Raw genomic sequence first — 26,508 nt, forward strand, 5'->3', positions numbered from 1 at the left:
AGATACAGCCCAGTGTTCTAGTCTGTCAAGATCCATGTGGATCTTGAGCCTATCTTCTTGGGTGTTAGCTATTCCTGCCAGCTTAGTATCATCTGCAAATTTGGTAAGTTCCCCCTTCTATTCGCTCATCTAAGTCTTTAATGAAGAGTACTGGGCCTAAGACAGAACTTTGTGGCACCCAACTGCTTACTTCCCTCCATGTAGACTTAGACCCATTAAGGACTACTCATTGAGTACAATTTGCCAGCCAGTTGCAAGTCCATCTAGTGGTGATGCTATCTATTCCACTTTTTTCTAGCTTACTAAGAAGTAGATTGTGGTCTACTTTGTTGAATGCCTTGCTAAAATCTAAATATATTATGTCCATACTATTTTGCTGGTCTACTAATTTAGTCACTGTGTTGAAGAATGAAATAAGATTGATTTGGCATGATCTGTTTTTAACAACCCCCTGCTGACTGCTAGTTATTACTTTACTTGTTTCTAGATGTTGGCAGATCTGTTTTTTTATTATCTTCCAGTATCTTCCCGGGTATTGATGTTAGGCTGATTGGTCAATAGTTTCCTGGGTCTGTTTTTTTTTTCCTTTTTTGAAGATGGGATCTTTTCCAGTCCTCTGGTAGTTCCCCGGTGTTCCAAGATTTTTGAAAGATATGGTGCAGTGGTTCTGAGATGACCTCTGCCAGCTCCTTTAAAACTCTGGGATATAATCCATCAGGCCCCGGTGATTTGTTTTCATCAAGATCAGACAGGTGTTCTCTTACTATTTTTTTGCTTATTTTAACTTTTATTGTCTTTTAGAGTTATGTTTTTGGTAGGTTGAGCTATAGTTTCTTTTTGCGTGAAGACGGATGCAAAGAATGAGTTAAACAGTTTTGCTTTCTCTCTGTTGCCTGTTACTTCCTTGCCATCTTCTCTCTTTAGTGGACCGACTATTTCCTTGATTTTTTTTCTTGTTATTTATATGTTGGAAGAAACTTTTTTTTATTATCTTTGACTTTTGTCGCAAGTCTTTGTTCATTCTGACTTCATTCTGACCTTTGCTATCCTGACTTCATCTATCTGCTGATATTCTGCCTTAGCTGTATGTCCTTCTTTCCATTTTTTATACTTGTACTTTTTTTCTTTCAATTTGCCAAATAAATCTTTGTGCAGCCATGCTGGTTTCTTCTTGGATTTCTTGTTTTTCTTTCTCAGTGGTATTGTGCTGGTCTGGGCTTCTATGATCATACTTTTTAGAGTTTCCCAAGATTCTTCATTTGTTTTCCCCTTTAGGATTTTCATCCATGGAATCTTTCCCAAGTTCTCTCTGAGTTTATTGAAATCAGCTCTTTTAAAATCCAAGACTCTGGTGTCATTATGTTCTGTTGCTTGTGTTTGTGTTCTGTTGAATTCTAGTATGACATGGTCACTCTCACCCAAGGTTCCTGCAGTTTCAACTCCCTCTATCACTCCTTCTCTGTTTGTAAGAATTAAGTCCAGTATGGCTGTCCCTCTAGTTTTACCCTCTACCTTTTGGACAACAAAGTTGTCAGCTAGTTTGGTTAGGAACTTATTTGATTTCTCACTTGGGGCAGAATTAGTTTTCCAATTGATATCAGGATAATTGAAGTCTCCCATTACTATTGTTGTGTGTTTCCTGCATATGTTTGTTAGTTGGCTGGCAAAAAGGACATCTATTTTTTCTGCTTGATTGGGTGGCCTATAATATATGCCATATCATTCTTTTTTTCTTTTATATTGACCCATATGCATTCTAGGAGGTTTTCATCTTTGGTTTCATGCATTTCTGTAGCAATATAGTGATCCTTTACATACAGTGCAACTCCACCTCCTCTTTTATGAGGTCTGTTTTTTTTCTGAATAGTTTGTATCCTTCTACCAGTATGTTCCAGTCATGGGTTTCATCCCACCAAGTTTCTGTTATTCTAACTATATCATATTTACCTTCATGTATTTGTAGTTCTAGTTCACCCTGTTTGTTCCCCAGACTTTGTGCATTTGTATATAGGCATTTGAGATCTTTATGTCTGACACTGTTTCCTGTCTACATAACCTGTGTTGTGCCTGCTTGCCCCTACTTTCTTGCCACCTGTTTGATTAGTGCACATGGTATGGCACTCATTATTAAATGCTTGGTTTTGGTTGGCATCAAGGTTGGTAATCTTACCTGCAAAAACAACTATTTTGCATGCACTGGTATCCTTATTAGTTTTAGGTTGCTGGGGACAGAAATGTTCTGAATCCATTAATTGTCTGTCCCCGCTGTTCAGTTTAAATGTTTATCCAGGAAATCTGTGAATTTAATGCCAAGTAACTCAGTCCCTTTCTTTAATGGATGCAAACCATCTCTTGTACAGTTTTTCATTGGACCAGCTGCAGACATCATGGCTAATAAAACCAAAGCCTTCCCTTTTACACCACTCCTTTAGCCACACATTAAACTCTGCTACACGCTGCCCTTTCCCTTGTTCCTTGTATACTGGTAGAACCTCTGAAAAGATAAGCCTACAGCCCGTATTACTAAATTCATATCCCAAGCTCTTGAAGTCTTTCTGAACAGAAAGTACATCCTTTTGTACCAAGATGTATAGCATCAACAGATGTATAATAGCATCATGCTATGTAGCCATTAGCTGCTATGTTGTCCAGGGTTTAAAACCATGTTTATGAAGAAATGCTTCAGAGTTCATATTTGTGTCATCTGTCTGCTGTTCAATAAGGTAGGCATTTTTTGCAGCAAAGTAGGCAGCCCAGGTGGCAGTAGGCTATCTCTACCTAATCTATTGTAGAAAATATTCATGAAAGCTAGTTTTTATCTGCACTGTTTTCTTAGGATGCAAACTATCTACAGTTATCTTCATTACATTTTTATTGTAGTAAATATCCATGAAATTCTGTTGTTCAAAAACTTTACATTGAACTGACTTAAAATTCAAAGACTAATTAAATTAGCCTTTTTCAGGCTAATTTTTATTATCCAGTATATTGATTGATGACAGGGAGATGAAATGGGATTCCATCCTGGCATTTCTTTATCGTTATCATGGGTAATATGTTTGTATTGAAGAAATCCATTGAATATGTCTTGCAGTGCTCCTCCAAAACAAAGATTAATTGGACAGTAAGCTTTCTTCAGAGACATGAACAAACACAGTTACCAAATATAAATATCCTGTATTTCAATAATACAGGACTGTCATAAACTTCTGAAGTAGAAGGGAAGTAAATTCATGATCAATATTTAGGTCATATCTTAGTTCCTTTCATGTTTTCTTGCAAAATTAGTTGTTGTTTATCTTTTCAGTATTTCTCCTCTTTCTTTCATATAAATCTCAAAGTTTGGATGAAACTTTCAAACTAGTAACTCAAGGCCAAGATATTGGTATAGATTCTGTAATTTGCAATCAGATAGTACAGGTTTCAAATAATTAGAGAACCAATGAGTACTGAGTTGTCTTCTATTTTAGACAGTCATCAGTGTGTAGACACTGCAGTACCCATAGAACATGGGGACAGTGTATACAGCCATTCTTTGTATTATTAAATTGGAGTGGAAGATGATTAATGAAAAAGGATTTCAGTTTAATTATGTTCTTAATGGATTTAGTACTGAGAATTAAACTACGATTGTACTTACTAAAGGATACAAATCTAAAAACATAAAACTGACTGCTACTTACTGAAAATAATTCTTAAAGTATATTAAATGCATTTTTCAAAATATATGAAAGATTTATTTATTTATTCAATTTGTATAGCCACCCAATCTCAATCCAATTGACTGTAAGGATAAATGGATTTAGCGGCTTTTGATTATTTTGGCAAGAGCTTGAATCAAAAGTAATATTCTACAGAAATTGTATGTATGAACGATAGATCTAATTTTATTATCCATTATTTTTCAGGAAATCCTTTCTCAAGGAATTCTTCTTCCATTAATAAATCAGCTCAGTGATCCTGATTATATTAATCAGCATTTCATATGGATGGTAAGTTATTTAAAAATCATAAAGTCAAACCTGGCAAAGCAGAAACCCACAATTTTTTAAGTAAATATATTTCAATTTCAGTTGCTTTCTATTCTTGAAACCAGGAACAAAATTGACTTAGAAAAAATAATAATCCTGGAGCTGATGAGTGGATGGAAGATAGATAAATATGACAGACAGATCGCTAAAACATGGGTGGATGGTTAGATAGATAAACATGGCTAGAAGGATAAATATATAAATATATATGAATGTATATACATATTTGCACTTGTGGTATAAAGGTAAAGCCAATATTTCTTCAAATTCAGATGTGTATTTATTACTGATAGTCCTTTATCAATCACAATAGGGACGAGCAATTCCACCAATAAGTGGTACAATCATTTAGCATCATATTACATAACCGGGCTGACTTAGGATATCAATTTCTGCTAAGGACATTAAACAAATAACTGGTGGTTACTTTGTTGTCACATGACCACAGTTTGCCATTTTCTGTCAGCTTCTTCATTTACTTTGTTTGTTGGAAGCTGGCTGTGAAGGTAGTGAGATGCTGATACCATTACAAATGTGTACTGGTTCTTAGCACCCAAATCAAGATCATATGAACGTGGGGAAAACAACAAGTCTTTGTTTTCAGTATCATAAGTTTGAACAATCACTGGAAGTGTGGTTTGTAAGTGAGGACTTTATATTTGAATGTTGTTGCCTATATTTTCTAGATAAGAAATGAGTGACTATTGGTGATACAGAATTTGGATACATTAGGCTTAACAGTTAGTGAGGAAAGACAATTCAATAGGTAACTAATACTCTGACACATATAACCTCTCAAATTGTAATTGTTGTCTATTTTCAACAATCATGTATTGATATAATTTAAATCCTGACCTATAAATATTCCTTTATTGGAATCACAGTCTTCTCTAAGCATCTATTTTTTAAAAAGGGAAAGGAATTCTTGTGGGTTTACTAGTTGTATCCGAATGGTACTCATATCCATCCCTAGGCCATTTAACCAGTGCTGTCTGAAGATGTTTCTGTGGTCAAGTGACCAGCATGACATCATGCTGCAGTGCAGAGCATGTGGTGAAGCATGGACCATTGTATCAAAGTGGTGGTGCTTTATTTATTTGCATTTTAGTTTAGTTTAGTTTACTTTATTGTCATTGCACCTCGTACAACGAAATCAAACACCATCTCAAACACCATTTTACATGCTTTCATTGCGAGTAAAAGGAGCTCACTCTGTCACGCAGTGATAGGATTCAAACCACTGGAGCACAGAACTTCTCTTTTATGTAGTTAAAAGTTTAAAATGGTTAAACCTTCACCATCTATGTCTTGCAGCTATGTGAGTATTTGAAAATAGGAATGCTTCACTCTTACAAATGAGAATCACCTTAAATTCTTATAGCTAGCAGTTTTATTACTAATAAATGGGAATGAACATGAAACTTTTAAAAGACAAGAATAGATTATCTCCTTCCACTTCTGTTATTATTTGATCACATCAGGGAGCAAGATGTTCCAGAAGGCAGGAGTAACAGCAGAGAAGGCCCTTCTCCTGGACCTCACTAGCCGGAATAATCGGGCTAACAGGACTCAAAGCATGCCTTCTCTGCTGACACAAGTGATAAATTATCTTAAATCTATATGACCAATATTTAGTCTTAATTTTAGAGGAACAGTTCATTTATAAGTTATAACTGTAATAAGCATTTACATAATGTTGTGTGTACTTTGTTTTCTTTGAAATTGTTAGATTTTGTGAATCAATAATACTGTTAAAAGTAGTGCTGACCCAAAAAGTTGAGTAAAAATGATGTATGTGCCATTAAAATGTATTATTCGCAAATAGAATGATTTTAATCATAAACATAGTATGTGCTTCATTGCTAAACCTTAAATATATTTATTGCTTATGGCTTTAAGGAATATGCACAATGATAGCAAGGAGATAACAAAAGCTGAGTTATTCAGAGGATGTGTAATTTTTTTATATAAATGCAGGCTTTAAAAGGAACTGCCTATTTATATATAAAATTCACATCTGAAAAACATGGCTTTATTAACATTTTCTTTCTCGCATATTTCAGATTCGTGATTCAATTTGCAATTATGAGGCCTTTATGAACATTGTTAAAGTAAGTGATAAAGTAGGAGAGTTAGAAGCAGTAAGAGATAAAGCCACAGAAGAACTGCAATATCTTCGTTCTTTGGATACAGCTGGAGATGGTTAGTACTGTTATGTTTATAATTATTATATAACCCTAAGATGGCATGTATTTTTTCTTCATGTAGCATTCTCTTAGAAGTTAGAAGGTTATAATCTTAAGGGACAAATTTTCTATTTAAAAATAAGATGATTTGAGAATTCTGGGGAAAAAGCCAGAATTTAGATATAGAATGAAGATGCAAGTAGCCTGACAGTTTTTAATTATGCCTCATATAAGCATAATAAGTTTCTTGGATGGATAAATAAATTAACATAACTGACTATTATGGAATAATAAGAAACTTCCCTCTCTTAAAAACAAGCTATTCATGATTTTATTCCGTTTTTTTCTGTTATGAAATTCAAATCTGCATATAAGCTTGCCAAGGTTATGTAGTTTGAAACCATGTCCAGCATGCATAAAAATTCCCTTGAGAAAGCTTACTTATTTCAGTAGACATAGTAAAGGGAAGACAATTTTGAAGGTAATTGTATGCTATGGAAATGCTTGTTCTAGCAAATTGTGGAATATAGTCTGGATTTCCAGGAGGATGGACAGCTTTCCAGAGGGCAAAGTAGCTGAAGAACTTGAAAAGTTTAGTCAATAAGAACAGAATTAAAATGGCTCCTCCCTCATTATTCTCATAGTCTATCTCTAGTTATGTAAATAATTGCTTTAGTATGGTAAGACTCTGTCTATGGGTGTGAAAAACAATAAAGGAAACTATTTTAAGTAATTCCAAATGCCATTCTTGGTTCTTAGCACCTATGCATTTATAAGGGCTGAATGTTGCTTTCAAAGACAATTTTATTTTAAAATGAGTTTTCCATCATAATTAATTTTGTGCTCAATCATGAGGTAATCCTTACGTTTTCAAAAGTTGTACTTAGAAAAATCAATATAGAGTAAATGAAGTGCATTTATGTCTATAATGTAGTTCATGAATTTAAAATGTATGTCGTTTAGTGTGAATGATAGCTTTTAAAATATTTTCTCATAGAAAAATATAAGAATGTATTCCACTAAAATAGTTCACAAAGCCCAAATTTTCATTGCCAGTATATATTAACTTAGTTAATATTTCTGTGCTTATCAATAATAGCATTGATTCCATTTTGAAAAAAATGTTCATTTTTCTTCAGAGACTTTTGATTGTCTTCTCCTTCTATGTAGCCTTGAGCAATACATTTACAATTCATTGGGAATTTAAATACATGTATTTTATCCTTTTAAATCTTACTTGATTTCTTTTCAGATATTAACCATATAAAAAATCAAATAAATAGCTTACTCTTTGTTAAGAAAGTATGTGATTCAAGAATACTGAGACTACAGTCAGGAAAAGTAAGTATATTTCATGTTTTGCAATTATACCTAAACATCTGAGCCAATTATGATACTTGATTTTCTAAATCAAATAATAGAGCTCAGTGTTATCAGAATCTTTTGCATTGTTTTCAATAGTTAATGAATATTAGTAGTTTGAATTTTTCAGGTTAGTTCTCATATCATATCAGTCTAAAAAAGATATTAGTTTTGCTATATATCAATTGCTACTGAACTAAGATCTTGGCTCAAGATAAAGAATCTATTGCCAATCTATTATCAAACAAATTTTTAAATTGTACATGTAAATTACATAGTTAACTTTATGAATGTCTGTACCTAAAATCTTATGAGAAGACATCGTCCCTGATTTTGATATATAGCAAAAATAAGCTATGTTGTATAAATATTGCATATCCATGTCTATTAATGTATTGTACCTTTATTCAGGAAATAGATACTGTGAAACTGGCTGCAAATTTTGGAAAACTTTGCACAGTCCCTCTGGACAACATTCTAGTAAACAATGTTGCACTACAGTTTTTTATGGGTAAGAAAACAGTAGTTGGAAATGAATATATATTGCATGATTAAAATTATAGTACTGTAATAGGATGCTATATAAATGGGTATGTATTTACCTAAAAATGAATAAAGATAACTGATATGAGGACTTTTTTTGATCCCATCTATTTTAGAAGGTTTGCTTTTTTATACGCCAAATCAATTTAATGAACAGACAGCTGTTTCTCTTTCCCAAATATCTACACAGTTAAATAAGATCTAGGCCAAAGAAATGTAAACAAATTATGTCATTAACTCTATTTAGGGTAAGTTTAATATTTTATGCTTCATTTTATGATGAAGTTTAAATGGTATTTAAAGGTATTTCATCCATTAAAAAATATCAAGCAAAATAAATCAACCTACTGAGATTTGCATTAAGCTCTATATGGTGGTTACTGTTTAAAAAATATCTATTTTGAACACACATGTCAGTGAATCTGAATATGCATGAAGTCATAAAATACTTTGTTTTCAGTTCAGAAAAAAGTTGTTTTACTTGTGGTATTCTGTGGAAATATTTTTGAGTTGTCTGCATTATCTCAATATAAAAATTGAATAGCTTGAATGTTTCAATGTTTTATCAGATCACTTCTTAAAATCTCATGTTGTAGCTTTTGAAAGCAGTGGAAATTTAGAAGAAACTGCTCTTTTGCTCACCATTCAAAGGTCACAAGAATAATTAATCTGGCAAATATGTCACTTTTCTTTTAATTATTTCTTCCAGAAGAAGGTGCCTGAAGATTAGGTAATCAGGAAAAAAATGAAACCTAGGCAATCCACTGGCAAATTAGGGTTTCTTCAATACTGGAACAATTGAGGTTTCTTTATATACTTGCCTAAACTTTGTAGACACTCCACTCCATTACTTATTTACTAGATTCATCTAGCAGTTTTAGCAAAGCAAGGAGATATTTAAGGCATATTCTGGTTACTATAATTTAAAAAAAATACTTTCAGCTTATTGGAATGAGAATATGTAGTCATATGGAGCCATATCTTCTCTCTTTGTCATTCTCATTTTCATCCTCTAAACTTAGGTGTATCTTATAGTCAGGTGCATTTTATAGTGCAAAAAATACAGTAGTTTATGCTGGCCAGAGACTAAAGGATTGGAATGGAAGGAAAATGGATTGGAATGGAAGATCGGATTCTTCTTCTTGATTATGCCACATAGAGAGTGGTCTCTATGCTGACTTCCTGAGCAAATGGTGATGGGGTGGGATATGGAGGAGGCCTATAGGCTTTGGGGAAACCAAGGGGCAGGAGGCAGAGCATGGGATATCTTAAAAAGTGGAGGGAAGGCTTCCTGGGAGTGGCTGTGCCTGCACTAAGCCTCCCTCAGTTTCTCCCATCCCTGAGTCACCCCATGCTCTATCTAACGTGCATTCATTTAACAAATGCATTGGGGAAAGCAGGAACAGGGAGATCATTAGGCGCTTCATTTAACAATAGTCCCCATAGACCAGGATCTGGGTATCTGGATTTCCAGATAGACTCTATTTAACCAGTTCAAATAAATAGAAAATGCCTGCTGAAAGATGTCTGCTATGAGGGCACCGGAGAAATCATAGAAAAAGTTCTATGAAGTCCTTCTCTTGATAGAACCTGTTCCCAGAAGCAATGATATCTATTATTCTTACAATTTTGCAAATGTTCATTAACGCCTGATTGTTTCATAACTTCTTTGGAGTGACTTCAGCAGTAAACTGTTTTTTTTTAAAGTTGTTACATTGTATGTAATATTTTAAAGATATCTTTGTGTTGGTTTACTGTAAATTTGTATTAATCTAATTGTACACTGCTTGTAATGTGCAGATTGAAACATTGTATAAACATAGCAAAAGACAATACTACACCTTTCTGGAGCCATAGAAACAGAAGGGTCCCTAAATGGTGATGTGCATTTACATCTAAATATGTAATAGTACACAACAAGAAAATCAGTCATATGCAAAAGATGACTTCTTTCATTTCAAGGCCCAAGTAACATAATATGCCATGGTAGTACAGTGGTTAGAATGTAGGATTTGTAGGCTAACTCTGCCCACTGCCAGTAGTTCAAACCTGACCAGTCAAGATTGACTCAGTCTTCTATCTTCCGAGGTCAGTAAAATGAGGACTCAGATTGTAGAAGGCAATCTGTAAAGCACCGTGGAGCAAATGTAAGTCTAAGTGCTTTTTAATAGTTGTGTGCAATCCCTGTTAGAAAACATTGCTTCAGAACAACTGTGAATGCAATTGGCATTTTTAAAGAAAGAAAGGATTCCATAATTGTTTTAAATATAACCATTATAATATGATTTAATTGTTTATTTAATTACTTGATTTGATTTGTATAACTGTCTATTTCATTTTCATGACTCTAGGCAACTGATATAATCAAAACAACCAAACCGGCATAATTGAAAATAAATCATTGTTATTTTTGTTTAGATTACATGCAGCAGATGGGAGGTCAAGCACATCTCTTTTTCTGGATAACAGTAGAAGGATACAGGGTTACAGCTCAAAAACAGCTAGAAGTATTGTTGATCCATCAGAAGGATGGAGTGCATCAAACAACACAAACCAAAGGTTTGTTAAGAACAGCTGCAGTTGGAATATATGAACAGTATTTATCAGAAAAGGTAAGAATTGATTCTTTTAAAACAAAAATGATGTTTTATAAAACATCTATCTACAAACAGATTTGTAGAAGTAAATAATTTGAAAAATTTCAGAAAATTAAACAGAATCAAATGCACTGAATACAAAATTCAATGAGTTTCAAAGCAGTTTGAGTACTTAGATATCACTCTAAAACTAATCAAAAGGTAGTGAAATCTGCCATAGGCACTAAACATAGTAATAATAAAAAGAATCACAGTTGTAGGTAGTCACAGTTGTAGGTAGAATCACATATTACAGGTAGTCTTCAACTTAAAATAGCTTGTTTAGTGGTCAAAGTTACAGTGGCACTAAAAAAAAAGTAACATGACCATTTTTCACATTTACGACTCTTGCAGCAACCCCATGTTCACATGATCAAAAGTTGGATGCTTGGCAGTTGGCTCATATTTATAATGGTTGCAATGTCCCAGAGTCATGCGATAACTTTTTGTGACTCACAAATAATGTCAATGGAGAAAACATATTAATTTAACAATCATGTTACTAACTTAACTGCAGTAATTCACTTAACAACTATGGCAAGAAAGGTTGTAAAATGGGACAAAACTCATGGTCGTAAGTCGAGGGATAAATTTGTAGGAAAACTAATCTTGAATGGATATAAAATTGAACATATAAAATATATAGGGTACCCTATGTATACCAGAATCTATAGTAACTAGAAAGTGCATAAAACGGTACAATTGTTGTACTGTTGTGACTATTAAACATCTGGCCTAAAATAGAAAACACAGGTGAAAAACAATGAACTGCTGTGTTAAAAGAAATAAAGGAGCTTAGGAGAAATATTATTGCAAAGCTTAGTAAGAAAAATCAGTTTGAGGAGAAAAACAATTATTGATAACATTATGAAGAAAAGAAACTTCCTGTTCTTGCTGCCACACAAAATTTTGCCATATTTTATATAGAAGATTTCTTGTCAGAAAATAGCAAAGAATTGTAGAAATGCCTAGGATGATCTGGAAAGTACACAAGCAGTAGTGTGATATAAGTACTTTCTACATGGTTAACATATTGACAAGCAAGTAACACATGCTCACTTGTTTCTATCTTCCCATCTCCATTGATCCACAATCATTTAGGATTTTGGAGTTTTTTAATATGAAGGGGGCACCACATCTTGCCAGGATGAAGGTTATCCCATGATTTGAATAAACTAAATGTATAAGCTACTTTTGTATGTTTTAAACACTCACATATATAAAAATGGCTTAGTAGAAAAAACTATAGTCACATGACTTACAAATATCACAATAATAAATATTTCTATAATTAATGGAGAAGTCCATGTATGATAACTATATCATAGCCAAATATCAGTTCATTTTTCCAAAAACCTTGAAATGCTTAACTGCAAAAAAGCCTGGTATATATATATATATATAAATAAGTGGTTTTCTTAAGTTTTCGCGGGTACTTACATGTATGGCATTCAGCTTTGTTCGGGTATTTTCCCACGTCATAGTAGTTGTGCTTTTAAAGTTGTAGCAACGTTTCAGCAGAATCTCATCTGCCATCATCAGGCTTCTGTATTGTGTTCATCTGTGAGTCAGACTTTTATAGTTGTTTCAGTTTTAAATTTGGGGCTAGCCTACTACTGTGCCAGAATGGTTTTTCCTTCATCCTGATTGGTTGGGAGTCTTGGTCTGTGTTTATTGGTCTTGGAGTTTGCTGTGTTCTGCTTGATTGGTGTTTCTAATATCTTCTGTCTGTTTTGTGGCTTTTTTGGTCTTGATTGGCTGGCAACATTGTGTTCCTGTACTGGAGGCTTTTAGTGCAGCTTGGCTCTGAGTAAATGGACGGCTATCAGTTATTAGGAAGCTAGGTTTCATCTGGGTGCCTGGTTGGGGTGTGTTTAAGCTGGAGGTATCAAGGGGGATCTGTTTGTGCCCAGGTGTTTGCCTGGCTTGTGGTGTGGAGATTTTTTTGTTTGTGAGTGCAGGCTTCCAAATGATTGACAGTCTGGTGGAATCATCTCTTCTATTCATGCTTTCAGGTCTTTTTTCAATCTCTATGGCTTCTCTGATGATTCTGTGGCTGGGGTTTTCTATAGCGGCTAGGGTTTTGGTGCCATTGAACTTGATGCTATGACCTGTGGCTTTCATATGTTGGACTAGTGAGGAAGTGTGTTCCAGCTTTTTTACTACATTTTTGTGTTCATCTAGGCGGGTACTTATTCTTCTATTGGTCTGTCCAATGTATGTGGCATGATGCACAGGGGATTTCATATATGCCTTGGTTTTCCAGGTCAATTTTATCTTTGGGGTTTCTAAGGATGGCTGCTATTTTTCTGTCTGTTTTGAAGGCAGTCTTGATGTGATGCCTGTGTAGTATCTTACTGATTTTGTCAAAACTGAAACAACTATAAAAGTCCGACTCACAGACGAACACAACACAGAAGCCCGATGATGGCAGACAAGACCCCGCCGAAACGTCGCCACAACTCCAAAAGCACAAACATAATGACGTGGGAAAATACCCGAACAAAGCTGAATACCATATATATATATATATATATATATATATATATATATATATATATATATATATATGTATGTATGTATGTATGTATGTATGTATGTATGTATATGTATATGTATATGTATATGTATATGTATATGTATGTATGTATATATGTATATATGTATGTATGTATATATGTATGTATATATATGTATGGCATTCAGCTTTGTTTGGGCACCTTCCCACGTCATACCAGCTGTGCCTCCAAAGCTGCAGCGACGTTTCAGCAGAATCCCAGGTGCCCGAACAAAGCTGAATGCCATACATATATATATATATATATATATATATATATATATATATATATATATATATATATATATATATATATATATATATATGTATATATGTGTATATGTATATATGTATATATGTATATATATATATATATATATATATGGATCTTTGGTTATTCGGGTTTTCTCCCACGTAAGATTGGAAGTATCTAGGCAACGTTTTGATGAAGTCTCATTCATCATCTTCAGGCTTCTGTCTTCAGCTCTGTGCTTCTCAGAGTGATGTGAGCTTGCAGCTGCTTCTTCCTTTTAACTGCTAGTGGGGTGTGACTTGATTGGGTGGGGGCTTGGCTGTGTACTGATTGGGTGGGGTGTGTTCTCATTGGTTGGGGGTTTGGCTGTGTTCTGATTGGTTGGGGGTTGGCCATGTTCTGATTGGCTGGAGGTGTGTTCTGTTCAGGTGGGGGCTTGGTTGTGCTCAGGTTGGTCTTAGTTACTGGGGATTTGAGCTGGTGAGCTGTGATCTTGCTGTTTGGCTTCGAGTTCGTGGTCGTGCTGCATCTTCATGGTGGGGGTCAGTTCGCTTCATGTATGGCTCAGAGGGGTTTGAAGTGGGTAGTGATGCAGCTGCAGTGCGGCTTCTGGTCTGTGGTCGTGTCTCATCTTCTGTGTGGATGTGAGTCTGCTTTTTACGTGGAAGTGTGGTGGTGGCATCTTGTGTGGCCCTCGTGGGTGTGGGTCTGGTGTCATTCATCATGTTAGGTACTCGTTTGTTCATGAGGGCGGGTTTCCAAATACATACATACATACATACATACATACATACATACATACATACATACATACATACATACATACATATATATATATATATATATATATATATATATATATATATATATATATATGGTATTCAGCTTTGTTCGGGTATTTTCCCACGTCATGGTTGTGCTTTTGGAGTTGTGGCGACGTTTCGGCAGGGTCTCATCTGCCATCATCAGGCTTCTGTGTTGTGTTCGTCTGTGAGTCGGACTTTTATAGTTGTTTCAGTTTTGACAAAATCAGTAAGATACTACACAGGCATCACATCAAGACTGCCTTCAAAACAGACAGAAAAATAGCAGCCATCCTTAGAAACCCCAAAGATAAAATTGACCTGGAAAACCAAGGCATATATGAAATCCCCTGTGCATCATGCCCTGCCACATACATTGGACAGACCAATAGAAGAATAAGTACCCGCCTAGATGAACACAAAAATGTAGTAAAAAAGCTGGAACACACTTCCTCACTAGTCCAACATATGAAAGCCACAGGTCATAGCATCAAGTTCAATGGCACCAAAACCCTAGCCGCTATAGAAAACCCCAGCCACAGAATCATCAGAGAAGCCATAGAGATTGAAAAAAGACCTGAAAGCATGAATAGAAGAGATGATTCCACCAGACTGTCAATCATTTGGAAGCCTGCACTCACAAACAAAAAAATCTCCACACCACAAGCCAGGCAAACACCTGGGCACAAACAGATCCCCCCTGATACCTCCAGCTTAAACACACTCCAACCAGGCACCCAGATGAAACCTAGCTTCCTAATAACTGATAGCCGTCCATTTACTCAGAGCCAAGCTGCACTAAAAGCCTCCAATACAGGAACACAATGTTGCCAGCCAATCAAGACCAAAAAAGCCACAAAACAGACAGAAGATATTAGAAACACCAATCAAGCAGAACACAGCAAACTCCAAGACCAATAAACACAGACCAAGACTCCCAAACCAATCAGGATGAAGAAAAAACCATTCTGGCACAGCAGTAGGCTAGCCCCAAATTTAAAACTGAAACAACTGTAAAAGTCTGACTCACAGACGAACACAATACAGAAGCCTGATGATGGCAGATGAGATTCTGCTGAAACGTTGCTACAACTTTAAAAGCACAACTACTATGACGTGGGAAAATACCCGAACAAAGCTGAATGCCATACAAATAAGTGGTTATTTCTATTTTTAGAATTCAGATTGCCTTTATATTTGTTTTCATTGTATATTTAAAAATTCAGTCAGAGAATTCTAAATCTTAAGTGTAAAGTTGTAGGTGTTTAAACTATCTTTTTACTTCTCCTCATCCCATCCCCATGTAATTATTTCAATTTGTGACTTGTAAGTATTCTTTCCAATAACTCAAAATGAAATAATATAATTTTTATGAATAAATTGAACTACTTGATTCTTTGCTTTTATTAAAATAAATGATACAGTTTTTGTAGTTCTCTAGCTTTATTTTATCTTTAATAATAATCACTAATTTTAATTTTTACAAATAAATGAATTAAAATAAAAACTAAAATTATTTAATTCTCTATGGCAGGCTTCTCCAAGAATTAATATTGATGATCCATTAGTAGCGAAGCTGGGAGAAAAGTTGAACAATGAGGACCCAACTCCTGAAATTTTTGATCAGATTCAAAGAAAGGTGAACTGTTTTATTCTTATTTACTAATCTGACTGTATATCTGTTAATATTTATGACTTTTTGTTGATTTCTAGACTGAAATGTAGAAGAATAATGCAAATACTTATTGCATTATTTACATGCACCTTTATAAAACAAGATGCTTTATTATTTAGATTACCTATTTTGCATAATATTAAAGCTTTAATTTCATTAAGGTATATGAATTGATGTTGCAAGACGAAAGATTCTATCCTTCATTCAAACAACATACACTTTATGTACGAATGCTTGCTGAGCTAGATATGCTAAAGGATCCTAGTTTCAGAGGATCAGATGATGGTGAAGGGGGTAAGTTGATCACATGCAGTAGGCTTATACCTGTAAGTATAAATATATATACCAGTAAGTAGGTAGGAAATAATTTTTTCTTATCAGATAGTATTTAACTCATTTTTTTGCAAAGAGGCTTATGTAGATGCACTAAAAATGATTTAGGGAAAGTCTGTATACCTCTATGTATAAGAATTTGGACTATTCCATTTTTTGGCATAATTTGGCTGTTTTGTTGCTGTTCTATTGCAAATTTCCACAGTAACAGGTAGTGTGCATGCTTTGATTCTGAAAGAGTGATTCATACCCCATAGGTGTGAATTTCCTAATCATTAAAGGAATATGATTATTTTCATACTTATACAAGAATCTGAAAAACATGTTCCTTCTTTAAGAATAATGTTTAGGAGTAAAATTAAATATGTCCTCTTTAAGTTTATGTAGAAACTCTTAATGTATAACACTGTTGTCTCTTTAGAAGTAAATGTACTTGTATATATGCTTGGCTACCTCCTAGTGGCCTATGTTGACAATAGCATAAATTTTTATTTAAGTTTTAGCAGTCAGCAGAGCTAAGATTCCCTGCTAGTAATTAATTTAATTTGTTCCAACTTATTTAAAATAATGGATGGAAATTTCACTATTTCTTTTTAAATTTTGTAATATTATTGTGACTACAGAATTGTAATACCTTGGCTTTTTCTTTTTTTTATAATGATCTTAAGTTGTAATAATGTTTAGATCCTAGTGTGTTAAATAGTAATATTATCCATTATAGAGAAATTTGTATATAGCTGTTTATATTTTTAAACACAGCAGGGAGCAATCATAATACCTTCAATTCTAAAAAACAGGAGAATAAAGTGTGATTAAAAGCAATATCATAATTGAGGTGTTATAATACTTCATATCTAGGCAGTGTCCTAAAATTCATTCTCAGTTCAAGCTTTCCATTTCTTATCATTACTTATCATTACTCTCATTACTTAACTGGCAACAAATTAAATGGATTTAAGGTGGAAAAAACATGGTGATTAACTAGTTAATATTTTAACTATCATTTTTTCATCCTGAATCCATATATTTTATGTGTGTACATAATTCTAACTTATAGCTTTAATGTGTATTTCCATTGTATGGCTTTTTATTAAAAACATTCTCTTTACACAGAATCATTTAATGGATCTCCTACAGGCAGCATTAATTTGGTAGGTGTGTTTTTCAACATTATAGAAGTTCAAAATAATTACTTGTTTATTTAAGATAAGAGCAACCAAAGCAAAAATGACACTATAAAGAAAATTTTATAATTTTTAAAAAGCTAATATATTATATTGATGTTTGTTTAAAGAAGTGAAAGTATGTGTATATAAATAAGTGAGAAAAGGGGCCAAGTTTGATTTGATCTGTTTGGTCATCCCGATCTTCATATACCAGAAAGAGTGGTTATCAGTAAAAGAATTACTTTCCATTTATCTATTCTGTGTTGTTTTTTTAAAAAAATCTCTGAATCTTAAATAGGTAAATAGTAAGCACTTTTGCTCTGTTTGCACAAAAAGGTGGCAGGTAATATATTTTAATTAGAATTTTAAGCTTTAATGGTTTTCATTATGACATTGGTAAAAGAAATGGTGAGCAAATAATAGTTAAGAATATATAGTTTTGTTTTTGAGATTATTTTATTTTAAAAGTAGTTAAGCAGTTAAGTAGCTAGTTACAGAAAAATGTGCAGTTAAAGGCAAAAGAACAAAATATACATTGCAATATTTAAAAAACTAATAGTATCAGAATATTAAAAAGCATCTGTAAAAAAAGGTAAAACTCACAACAACATTAACAAATTCTCAGAAATCCTGAAAGAATAAAAATGTCTCTGTTAAATATCAGAAAACAGAAATGATAGTACTAGGTATACCTAATTCGGATGAAATTCCAAAGTTAGAAGACTGCATTGAAAAAACAGCTTTGTGCAATAATATTTCTGGAATATAAATAATAATTGGCTTTCCCTTCACCCACTAGTCACTGGATGATCTTTCCAATGTCTCTGCTGATGAGTCGATACAACTACATGCATGCATTTCAGATACTGGTGAGTTTAGTATGGGAATTTATCTTTTTATGAAAAGGTAAAGTAACTGTAACTGATTAATCTTAGAATTAACTATTTGTTTAATATAATTTTTATCTATTATCATTGTTTTCTTGATATTATTATGCAGAAAATCCCAGAAGACTTACGTTAGCTAATAAAAGATTTATTTATATATTTAAGATTAATTTTCCATTTACATCTAATAAAAATTCCTGTCTTCTTATCCTTTTCCATGTATCATTAGAGAGTTCAATTTCATATCTGTGATTCTTTCATTCTCTGAACCTATTTTTTTACCTGTGGTATTTTTTTCTTTCCTTCAATCAATCATTCTATAAAATCAAATAAAGAATTAATACCAATTGTATTGGAATATGCTAAAAATACAACAATGCATACAACAATATGCATTGTTGTCCCAAATTATGGATTCTGCTAACATCTGATACATATCACCTTTCAATACAGTATTGGTAGTCTTTGAGGTACGCCAGATCATTCATTTCAATCTACCTTCTAGAAACTATATGCAGCTCTGTTTCAAAATTATGAATTCTATAGAAATCACCCAGTCATTTGTCCTTATGAATGACTGTAGAATTCTTCTGTTAAATGCTTAACTTTGCAAAAACACTGCACATATATATCTATTCCTTCCCCCATCCTGCCCTGGCAAGTCCCCAAAGATAATAAGTTTTGCCTTGCACCATTAAATACAGGACATAGGTGGTGTCATATATCTCCCCCTCTGTCAGTCTTAATGTAGATGGCTTCTTTGATCCCTCTTTCAAACCAGCAGTCCTTTCTGTCCACATTCTGGTTTGAAAGAGGGATCAAAGAAGCCATCTACATTAAGATTGAACAGACTTCTCTTAACCAAGAGGTAGGAACAGACATCACCATCCCTGTTTACAACACAGTCCTTTCAACACTTCCAAGAAGGTTCCACACCCATTTGCACTAATCAGGTGACCCTGAGGGTTAAACCTTGGATGACTCTCAAAAAGTGCTAACAACCAAATGATTGCAAGGAATTTAAATCTTTCATCCTCCACCATTAAGTCAGAACTGAAAAAGCTTCTTGGATGAGAAGTGAAACATCTTTAAGGGAAAAAAAGTCCAGTTGCTTTTTGAAAGCATCTTTGAGTCAACCTACTGAAGGTTTCCAACTTGACTAGATAGTAATTTTGTGCAAGAGATTATTAAATATGGCTAGAAAAAGTTGAGCTTCCATTACAACAAATTATATAAATATCATTAATTCAGCTTGATTAACACTTATCTTATATAGATGAAGTGTAACATGAAAGTTTAATTAATTTGAATAAAAAAGTAATTTCTATTTTCCTTGCATCTCTGAGATGAGGAAGGAAAGTTAAGTTCCAGAAATTTATTTAAGCTTTTTCTTGTAACAGTAAATAATATGTATGTATATACATATAATACCCATCACATCATTTCCTTTTGAGATAAATAGGAAAAAAAATAGAGTAACAGTAAAGAAGAATTTCATGCAGCTTGCATGTCCATATTGATTTGACTTCTCTCATTTTCAACAGCTTTTCATTTCATCTCTCTTCCACTATTCTGTCTTTCTTTTCGCCTATCCATTATTGTTTGTTTTAATTGATAGTCTATGCTGATTATGACCCATATACTATGGCAGGGGTTTGTAATGACCATGGGAGGACATATGCATTATATACTATAACTGTTCAACGTCGAACTGCGACTGCTAATGATGAATGGAAAACATATCGCCGCTACAGTGATTTCCATGACTTCCATATGAGAATTACTGAACAGGTAATTTGAAATTATCTTGGTTTGTTTACTTTTTGAGAAAAATATTGATTAATTGAAATTAGCAAAGGATAAATTTCATTTTACTTGCTTGAAATCGACTGATTTTGATTTATTTTATTCTTAAAACCATTTGACAGTATCCTGATTACACATTGAAACTGAAACTAACTGAAACTAATTGGAACCTGATCAAATTTGCATACCAGACTTTCTGATTCCAAATTCAACTATGTTATTATTTTTTTAATCTTTTATAACCCATGTACATTCACTTCTTGCAGATATATATATATATATATTACAAACAATATTTCTTAATTACGTTACTCTAGAAAGGAATATTGACACAATTTTGAAGGTTGACACAACTAAATGTTCCTACATGTAGAAAATCTTGTTAGCATATATGAAAAAAAGAGACTGGGCAAACATCTCTTCTTTTGATAGCTAATTTAGATACTGAGAAAATTTATACTGATGCGTTGTTACTCAAATCTGTGCCTTCAATCTAGAGAGGTCGAGTCCAGAAACTGGTGATTATAAATTCCAGGTATAACTAGCCATCAATGTAAATATAATGTTTTATCAAAGTTAATTCTAGTAAACAAGGAAAGCAGTCTAAGAGATTGGAGGAAGACTTTCTAGCTGAGTAGACAAGTACTTTAATCATGGTGAAGAAAGTAGCAGTGTGGAATCTATATTGGTTATGACATTTGCTTATTTATTAAATGTAAATGCCACCTAGCTCTGAGCAATTCTGTGTGGTGATGTCTTTCTGAAATTGATTAGTAATACTCTCTTTTGCTGAAATGCTACAACATGTGTGTGTATTTAGAATGAACTGCCACATCTATTTTTTTAGTTTGAAAACTTAGGAAATTTATTGAAGCTTCCTGGTAAAAAAACATTCAACAATATGGATAGAGATTTTTTAGAAAAAAGGAAGAAAGATTTAAATTCATACTTACAGGTATGTTCTCATATTCAGATTCTTAATTAAAGATGAGTGAATTTTTTTAAATTTCCCAACTCCATTTGACTTATAGGAAAATGCAGTTAACTGTATAGGTAATTTAGGATAGCATGCTTTGGGTATTACATAAATATAATTATGTACCCTATATAATATTTAAAATGCTTTGGTATTACATAAATATAATTATGTACCCTATTTAATATTTTAAAAATACTTCAGGCCTCATTTAATGTCCATTCATTAATAACTGAAGTTATGGTAGCACTGAACAAAGGGTATTTGCAATACGCCCTTATGGTTGAGGCCTGTAATGACCCGAGGTGTGGCACAAAGGCAACACAGTCAGACAATCAATAGGAGTCCCTTTATTAGCTCCAACTTTGCCCCCAATGTCCTAGTTACCTTCTGGTCTGGAGAAAAACTCTCCCAGGAACAGCCTTTGGCTGCAGAGATTCAAGTCCAAAATGTTATCAATAGAAACTTTAACTATAAGTCCAATCAAGGCAAGATGAGCTAATTAATCCGATAGGGCAAGATAAGGAATTTTAGAAGTGAAGGAAGGGCAGTAAATCAACCCAGTTGGAAGGAATGCCAGGAACTCAGATAACCACAATCAACACAAGATAAACTCACGTTTAGTCCCAGAAAAAACCGCTCTCAGCTTGCAACTCTCTTCCCAGGTGTGCCTAATGAAGGGAATCGGGGCCCTTTCCTTCCCCGTAAGCCACATAACCCACATTCCTCTCTTCTCCATTCTTCCCTGCATGCCCTAGGATGAAGGGGGGTGGGCCTGGGTCTTCCTCTGCACTGCCTCTCCCTTGTTCTACCTCTCACCTTCTCTGCCTAGCTGGACTTTGCTCTTCTCCAGTTTCCTCCACAGCCAACGGAGCTACACTCCTGCTCCCTGTCAGCTGTTCATCTTCTTCCTTTCTTATTGCAATGTTCCCAATAATCACATGATCACAATTTGGGTGCCCTGCAACCAAGTCACAGCTATAATATAGCAGTATCCCTTGGTCATATGACTGCCATTTGACACTTTAACTGCCAGCTTCCAACAAAGTCAATAAGGGAAGATGGCTGGGGATCACAAGTAGTGATCACTTGATCATGAAAATGCTATAACTGCCTGGAACTTGCCTAATAGCAGCAATTGGGACTGCCAGAACTGTCATTGTTTGTGTGGTGATATGATGTTGTATCTTCACTCATGTTACTTAGCAGTGGAGTTCCTGTTACCACATCATTGGTAAAGACCACCTGTTTGGCTGTTTGAAGACTGGCATATTAAATGAGTTCACTTCCAGATGGAATCAAGCTACACTTACCACACAGAGCTAATTGTTCTTAAAATTAGTGTGGAGTGTGCGTCTTTGGCAATGGAAAGCTGAGTGGGATGAGTAAAATTGTTCAACAATAATTCAATAATTCACTACACTTGTGTAGGACTTTGGGCAATACAAAATAGATACTGTAAATTGATTTAAATAAATGTATATTTTCCTTGTTTTAATTTCAGACCAAAATATTTATCTTTCTAAATGTAATTTGCATGTTTTACTTACTAGCTATTGTTAACACCCGAAGTGATGAAAGCTTATCCAGCTTTAGCACACTATGTATATGATTTCTTGGAAAACAAGGCATACAATAAAGAGAAAGGAGATTTTGCTCGGAAGGTAAGATGTATATAATTTAGATTATATTATATGATTACATAATATGATCAGAACTTTGTGAAGAATAAATAATTTAGTCTGTTTTCATTTCATCAAAACTCTATGATACAGCCTTTTAATCAATATGATGTAGTTAATATATGAATTTGTTAGTTTGTATAAAAACAGTCTGAAAATAAGATTTTGGAATAGAACTGTTGAGTTATTCTCAGAGAACCAATTTTTCAATATAGAATCTTTGTAGTAGAATATTTTCTTTTGAAGAAATATGTAGAAGGTGTGGTTTATTCTAAACTTTATTCTAAAATGTAGTGTTTTTAAACATTTTAAGATTTCTATTCTTTGATCTACCTTTAAATCTGCTGATCATTTCAGGCATCACTTGCTTTATAGTTTCCATTTGTCTGCTCTAAAGAGAGAATGCATGTCTCCTGCTGAACTTGCTTTCTGAGGCTGTGTAACATCAAAGAATCAAAGCACAGCTTTTTTTTCTTATACAGCCCTTTTCAACAGTTGGGGCAAAGTAAATTCCTTTGCAGATTTTTTGCATGGGTATCTTTTTTTGCCATGACCATTCTTTTTAATAAATTATGTATAAAAGGCAATATTTTAAATTTAATTGAAGATTTAATTAATAGCAATTCTAAAAAATATTTCAATAACAGTAGCTTCCAATAAATGGAGTTGTTTGGTTCTTTTTAAAACTTTTATGGAATTAAGCAATAAAATTGTTTTTGTGTTATCACTCACTGGCTTTATTTGTTGGACAAGAAGAGACCAATAATTCCTTTGAGAGTAGGCTGAGGACTATGTCTTGCAAAATTTTCCTATGTCTTCCAAAATGGAAAGCTTCTGCTTGAAATTGTAACAAAAGTAATATTTTTAAAAATTCATTGCAGACATTTCACAAATTTCATAAATACAGTGTTTCAGTTAGTTTATTATATGTGTTAATATAAATGATGTTTAAAGTAGTTAACCTTATAAGGCATTTAATGACACTAAAATTTAATAAACCAGTAACTTTTTAAGCATCAACATTTTTGCACAAATAAGAAAAAAACATATCATTTGCTTTCTGATTTATAGAAGGCTTTTCTAAAGTTATGTGCCCTAATTGTAATATCTCTTTATTTCTTGTTTTTTACCTAAATTAATTCAAAAAAGGTAGAAACATTCAGAGCAAAGCTTCCATATCGGAAGCACATATGAGAAAAAGTTATCTTTTGAATGTTCTACTTCTTGGCTGCTTGCAGTTGGATAAATTCAAGTTGACACATAAAATAATTTTGGAGATTAAAAAATAGACATTGTATTTCCCTAAATTATGAGGCAGTATTCCCTTTAATTTTACAGTCACTTCATGTATTTGAATCAATTGTAGTTTTTGGACAGTCACTGGCAGCCTACTTATACCTCACTGCAAGAATTGAACTAAATTACATGGGTTGACTTGGCTTAATTGTCCCAGGAAAAGAAGCATATGATGAATCAACTCATCGAAAACAAAGTGGTATACTCCACAAAATTTTTGAAAATTTCCATTTGAAAAACTAAATCTAAATCTTCTTCCAAACTATAATTGGCTAGCTTTAATGTGTATTTTATACTGTATTTTTCAAACCTTATATTTCTTTCTTTCAAGTGCTTGCATACAGGTACTCCTCAATTTGTCACCACAATTGGGACTGGAATTTTGTCATTGAGTTAAGCAATCATTAAGTGAGATATCATGTGACTACCCATGTGATTTCTTTGCTTAACAACCACAATCTCAGCATTCCCAATTGTAGTCATTAAGGAATTATGCAGTTCGTTAAGTTGATGGAGTTGCAGACAGGGCATACTCTGGAAGGTTCCACTCATTAGCTGAAAATGCTTGCTGTCAACATGCAAGCTGTCCCCAAATGAAGAGAAGTAGTCTCTTGGATGTGGCCCACCTAAGGCCTTCCAAGCCTGCCAACACACCTGAGGCACATTTGTGCTCCTTACTTTACTGCACTGACTACCCTCTGTTTGGATTTCAGCTTCCTTTTATCTATATCTATGTGAGCAAAGTTTTGCAACGGCCAGAAGCACTGTATAGGCCACCCTCTCCAAGGCAATTATGATTCTGAACTGCTGTCAAACAAACTATTGGAAGTCAGGACTACCTGTGTACAACATGCTTGCATTTATCTTAACTACTATACTATGTCTTGTCCAAGCTGTATGGTTTAGAAACTCTTATGCCTGTTGTCTAGATTTCTATAACTAATGTATTGTACATTTGAAAATGTGGCCACTCTTTTCCATATTTAGAGTGGCAAAGTAATTTCATAAATGAACAGATCAAGAGACTCAGTAGGTTCTAGATACTTGAAAATGAAATGCAGAACTGAACAGAATACATGCAGATAAATGAATAATACATATAATGCTTTACTATAAACATCAGATAATTCTAACATTAGCATTCTGATTTAATAGTATTCTGAAAAATTCAGCTGATGTCATAACACATAGCATAGAATGCTTACTTGAAAGACCACCTGCGTCCAATAACATCTGTCCAGCCAATTCTATTTTTCAGGGTTGGTGCATTATGGTTTCCTTTAATTAAACAATGTCATTTATCGAGACCTTGGAAGCACATCTCCTCTGTAGCAATCCCTTCCCTTTGGAAGGTGACTCCAAGGCTGCTTCCGACATCTGGTAGCTGTTGTTTAGAAAATCCATGAAGTCAGAAAGAGAGAAAGCTTTAAACTTTATCACATTTGCTATCTCTTAATTTTTATTTATTTTATTGTAATTTCTTTATTTGATTGTTAGGAGTTGTCCAAGTTGTTAAGAATTGGGCAGCATAAAGGTTTAATGATTCATTGCATAGTCAGCCCAATGTTTAGATGGATTTCACATTTTTATCCTCATATTGAGTCCTTCCCAAGAACCTAGAATAGGCAGATGTTGCTGTTACATGCACAATTATGTGAAATCACAGCTGTCACTTCTTTAACAGACATGAGCCTTCATATCCATAAAGTTCTTCCCCAGAACCTAGGATGTAGAAGCAGTTTAGAATACATGCCAATCCAAGCATCCAATTCAAATGTTCCTTTTGTAATTCTAGAAGGAAATTTTGTCAATGCACAGATTTGCTAAATGGTAGTATTATTTATGATTATCATCTTATGGACATCCTGTATGACAGATAAAATAGGCAATGGCAACTATGGAGAATTAATTCTAAAATTATATTTTGCTTTCCTTCTTACCAGTGTTCTCTATATAGATCTGCCATTACTTACTACTATATGAATATCCTCTTGCATGAATATATAAATGTAAAATATGCATACAGTACAGCATTTGTCTGCATTAAAATTTTCCTCATCCCAGTTGTTGTATGAGAACTAATAGGCTAATTAGCCTTTATGATTCACAATTTTCCTTTTAATTTTCTGCCAACTTTCCAGAACACCCCTTTTATTTTATTGGGTTTTTAAAAAATCATCTGTTTATGATGCTATGAGCTATGATGTGGAAAGTTTCTGCTAAAGAGAAAAATGGAGCTTCTATGGTTGGTGCAAATAACTCATTGGCTTCCAACTATTTGGCATCAGTTGAAAACTTTGCTTGGTAGCATAGCAA

General features: G+C 33.7%; 1 protein-coding gene across 16 annotated transcripts in view; it reads left to right on the forward strand.

The window, feature by feature from the left end:
• The window catches only part of SNX13 (sorting nexin 13), a 109,144-nt gene that overhangs the window by 63,485 nt on the left and 19,151 nt on the right, over positions 1–26,508 (forward strand). For 6 of the 16 annotated variants that reach the window (XM_087946017.1, XM_087946021.1, XM_087946010.1 and 3 more), the window contains exons 9-20: positions 3,909–3,992; positions 6,095–6,233; positions 7,470–7,558; positions 7,991–8,090; positions 10,541–10,734; positions 15,906–16,010; positions 16,208–16,340; positions 17,493–17,530; positions 18,345–18,414; positions 20,084–20,223; positions 21,086–21,193; positions 22,768–22,878. In XM_087946017.1, coding sequence (XP_087802143.1) covers positions 3,909–3,992; positions 6,095–6,233; positions 7,470–7,558; positions 7,991–8,090; positions 10,541–10,734; positions 15,906–16,010; positions 16,208–16,340; positions 17,493–17,530; positions 18,345–18,414; positions 20,084–20,223; positions 21,086–21,193; positions 22,768–22,878 — 1,311 coding nt within the window. Of the gene's footprint in view, positions 1–3,908; positions 3,993–6,094; positions 6,234–7,469; positions 7,559–7,990; positions 8,091–10,540; positions 10,735–15,905; positions 16,011–16,207; positions 16,341–17,492; positions 17,531–18,344; positions 18,415–20,050; positions 20,224–21,085; positions 21,194–22,767; positions 22,879–26,508 lie in introns of all 16 variants that reach the window. The other 10 variants (XM_087946015.1, XM_087946008.1, XM_087946013.1 and 7 more) reach the window with 3 other exon arrangements.

The sequence above is a fragment of the Notechis scutatus genome, chromosome Z, assembly GCF_049901735.1.
Source record: "Notechis scutatus isolate UNSWTSFEM ecotype Mainland chromosome Z, rNotScu1.2, whole genome shotgun sequence".
Lineage (NCBI taxonomy): Eukaryota > Metazoa > Chordata > Lepidosauria > Squamata > Elapidae > Notechis > Notechis scutatus.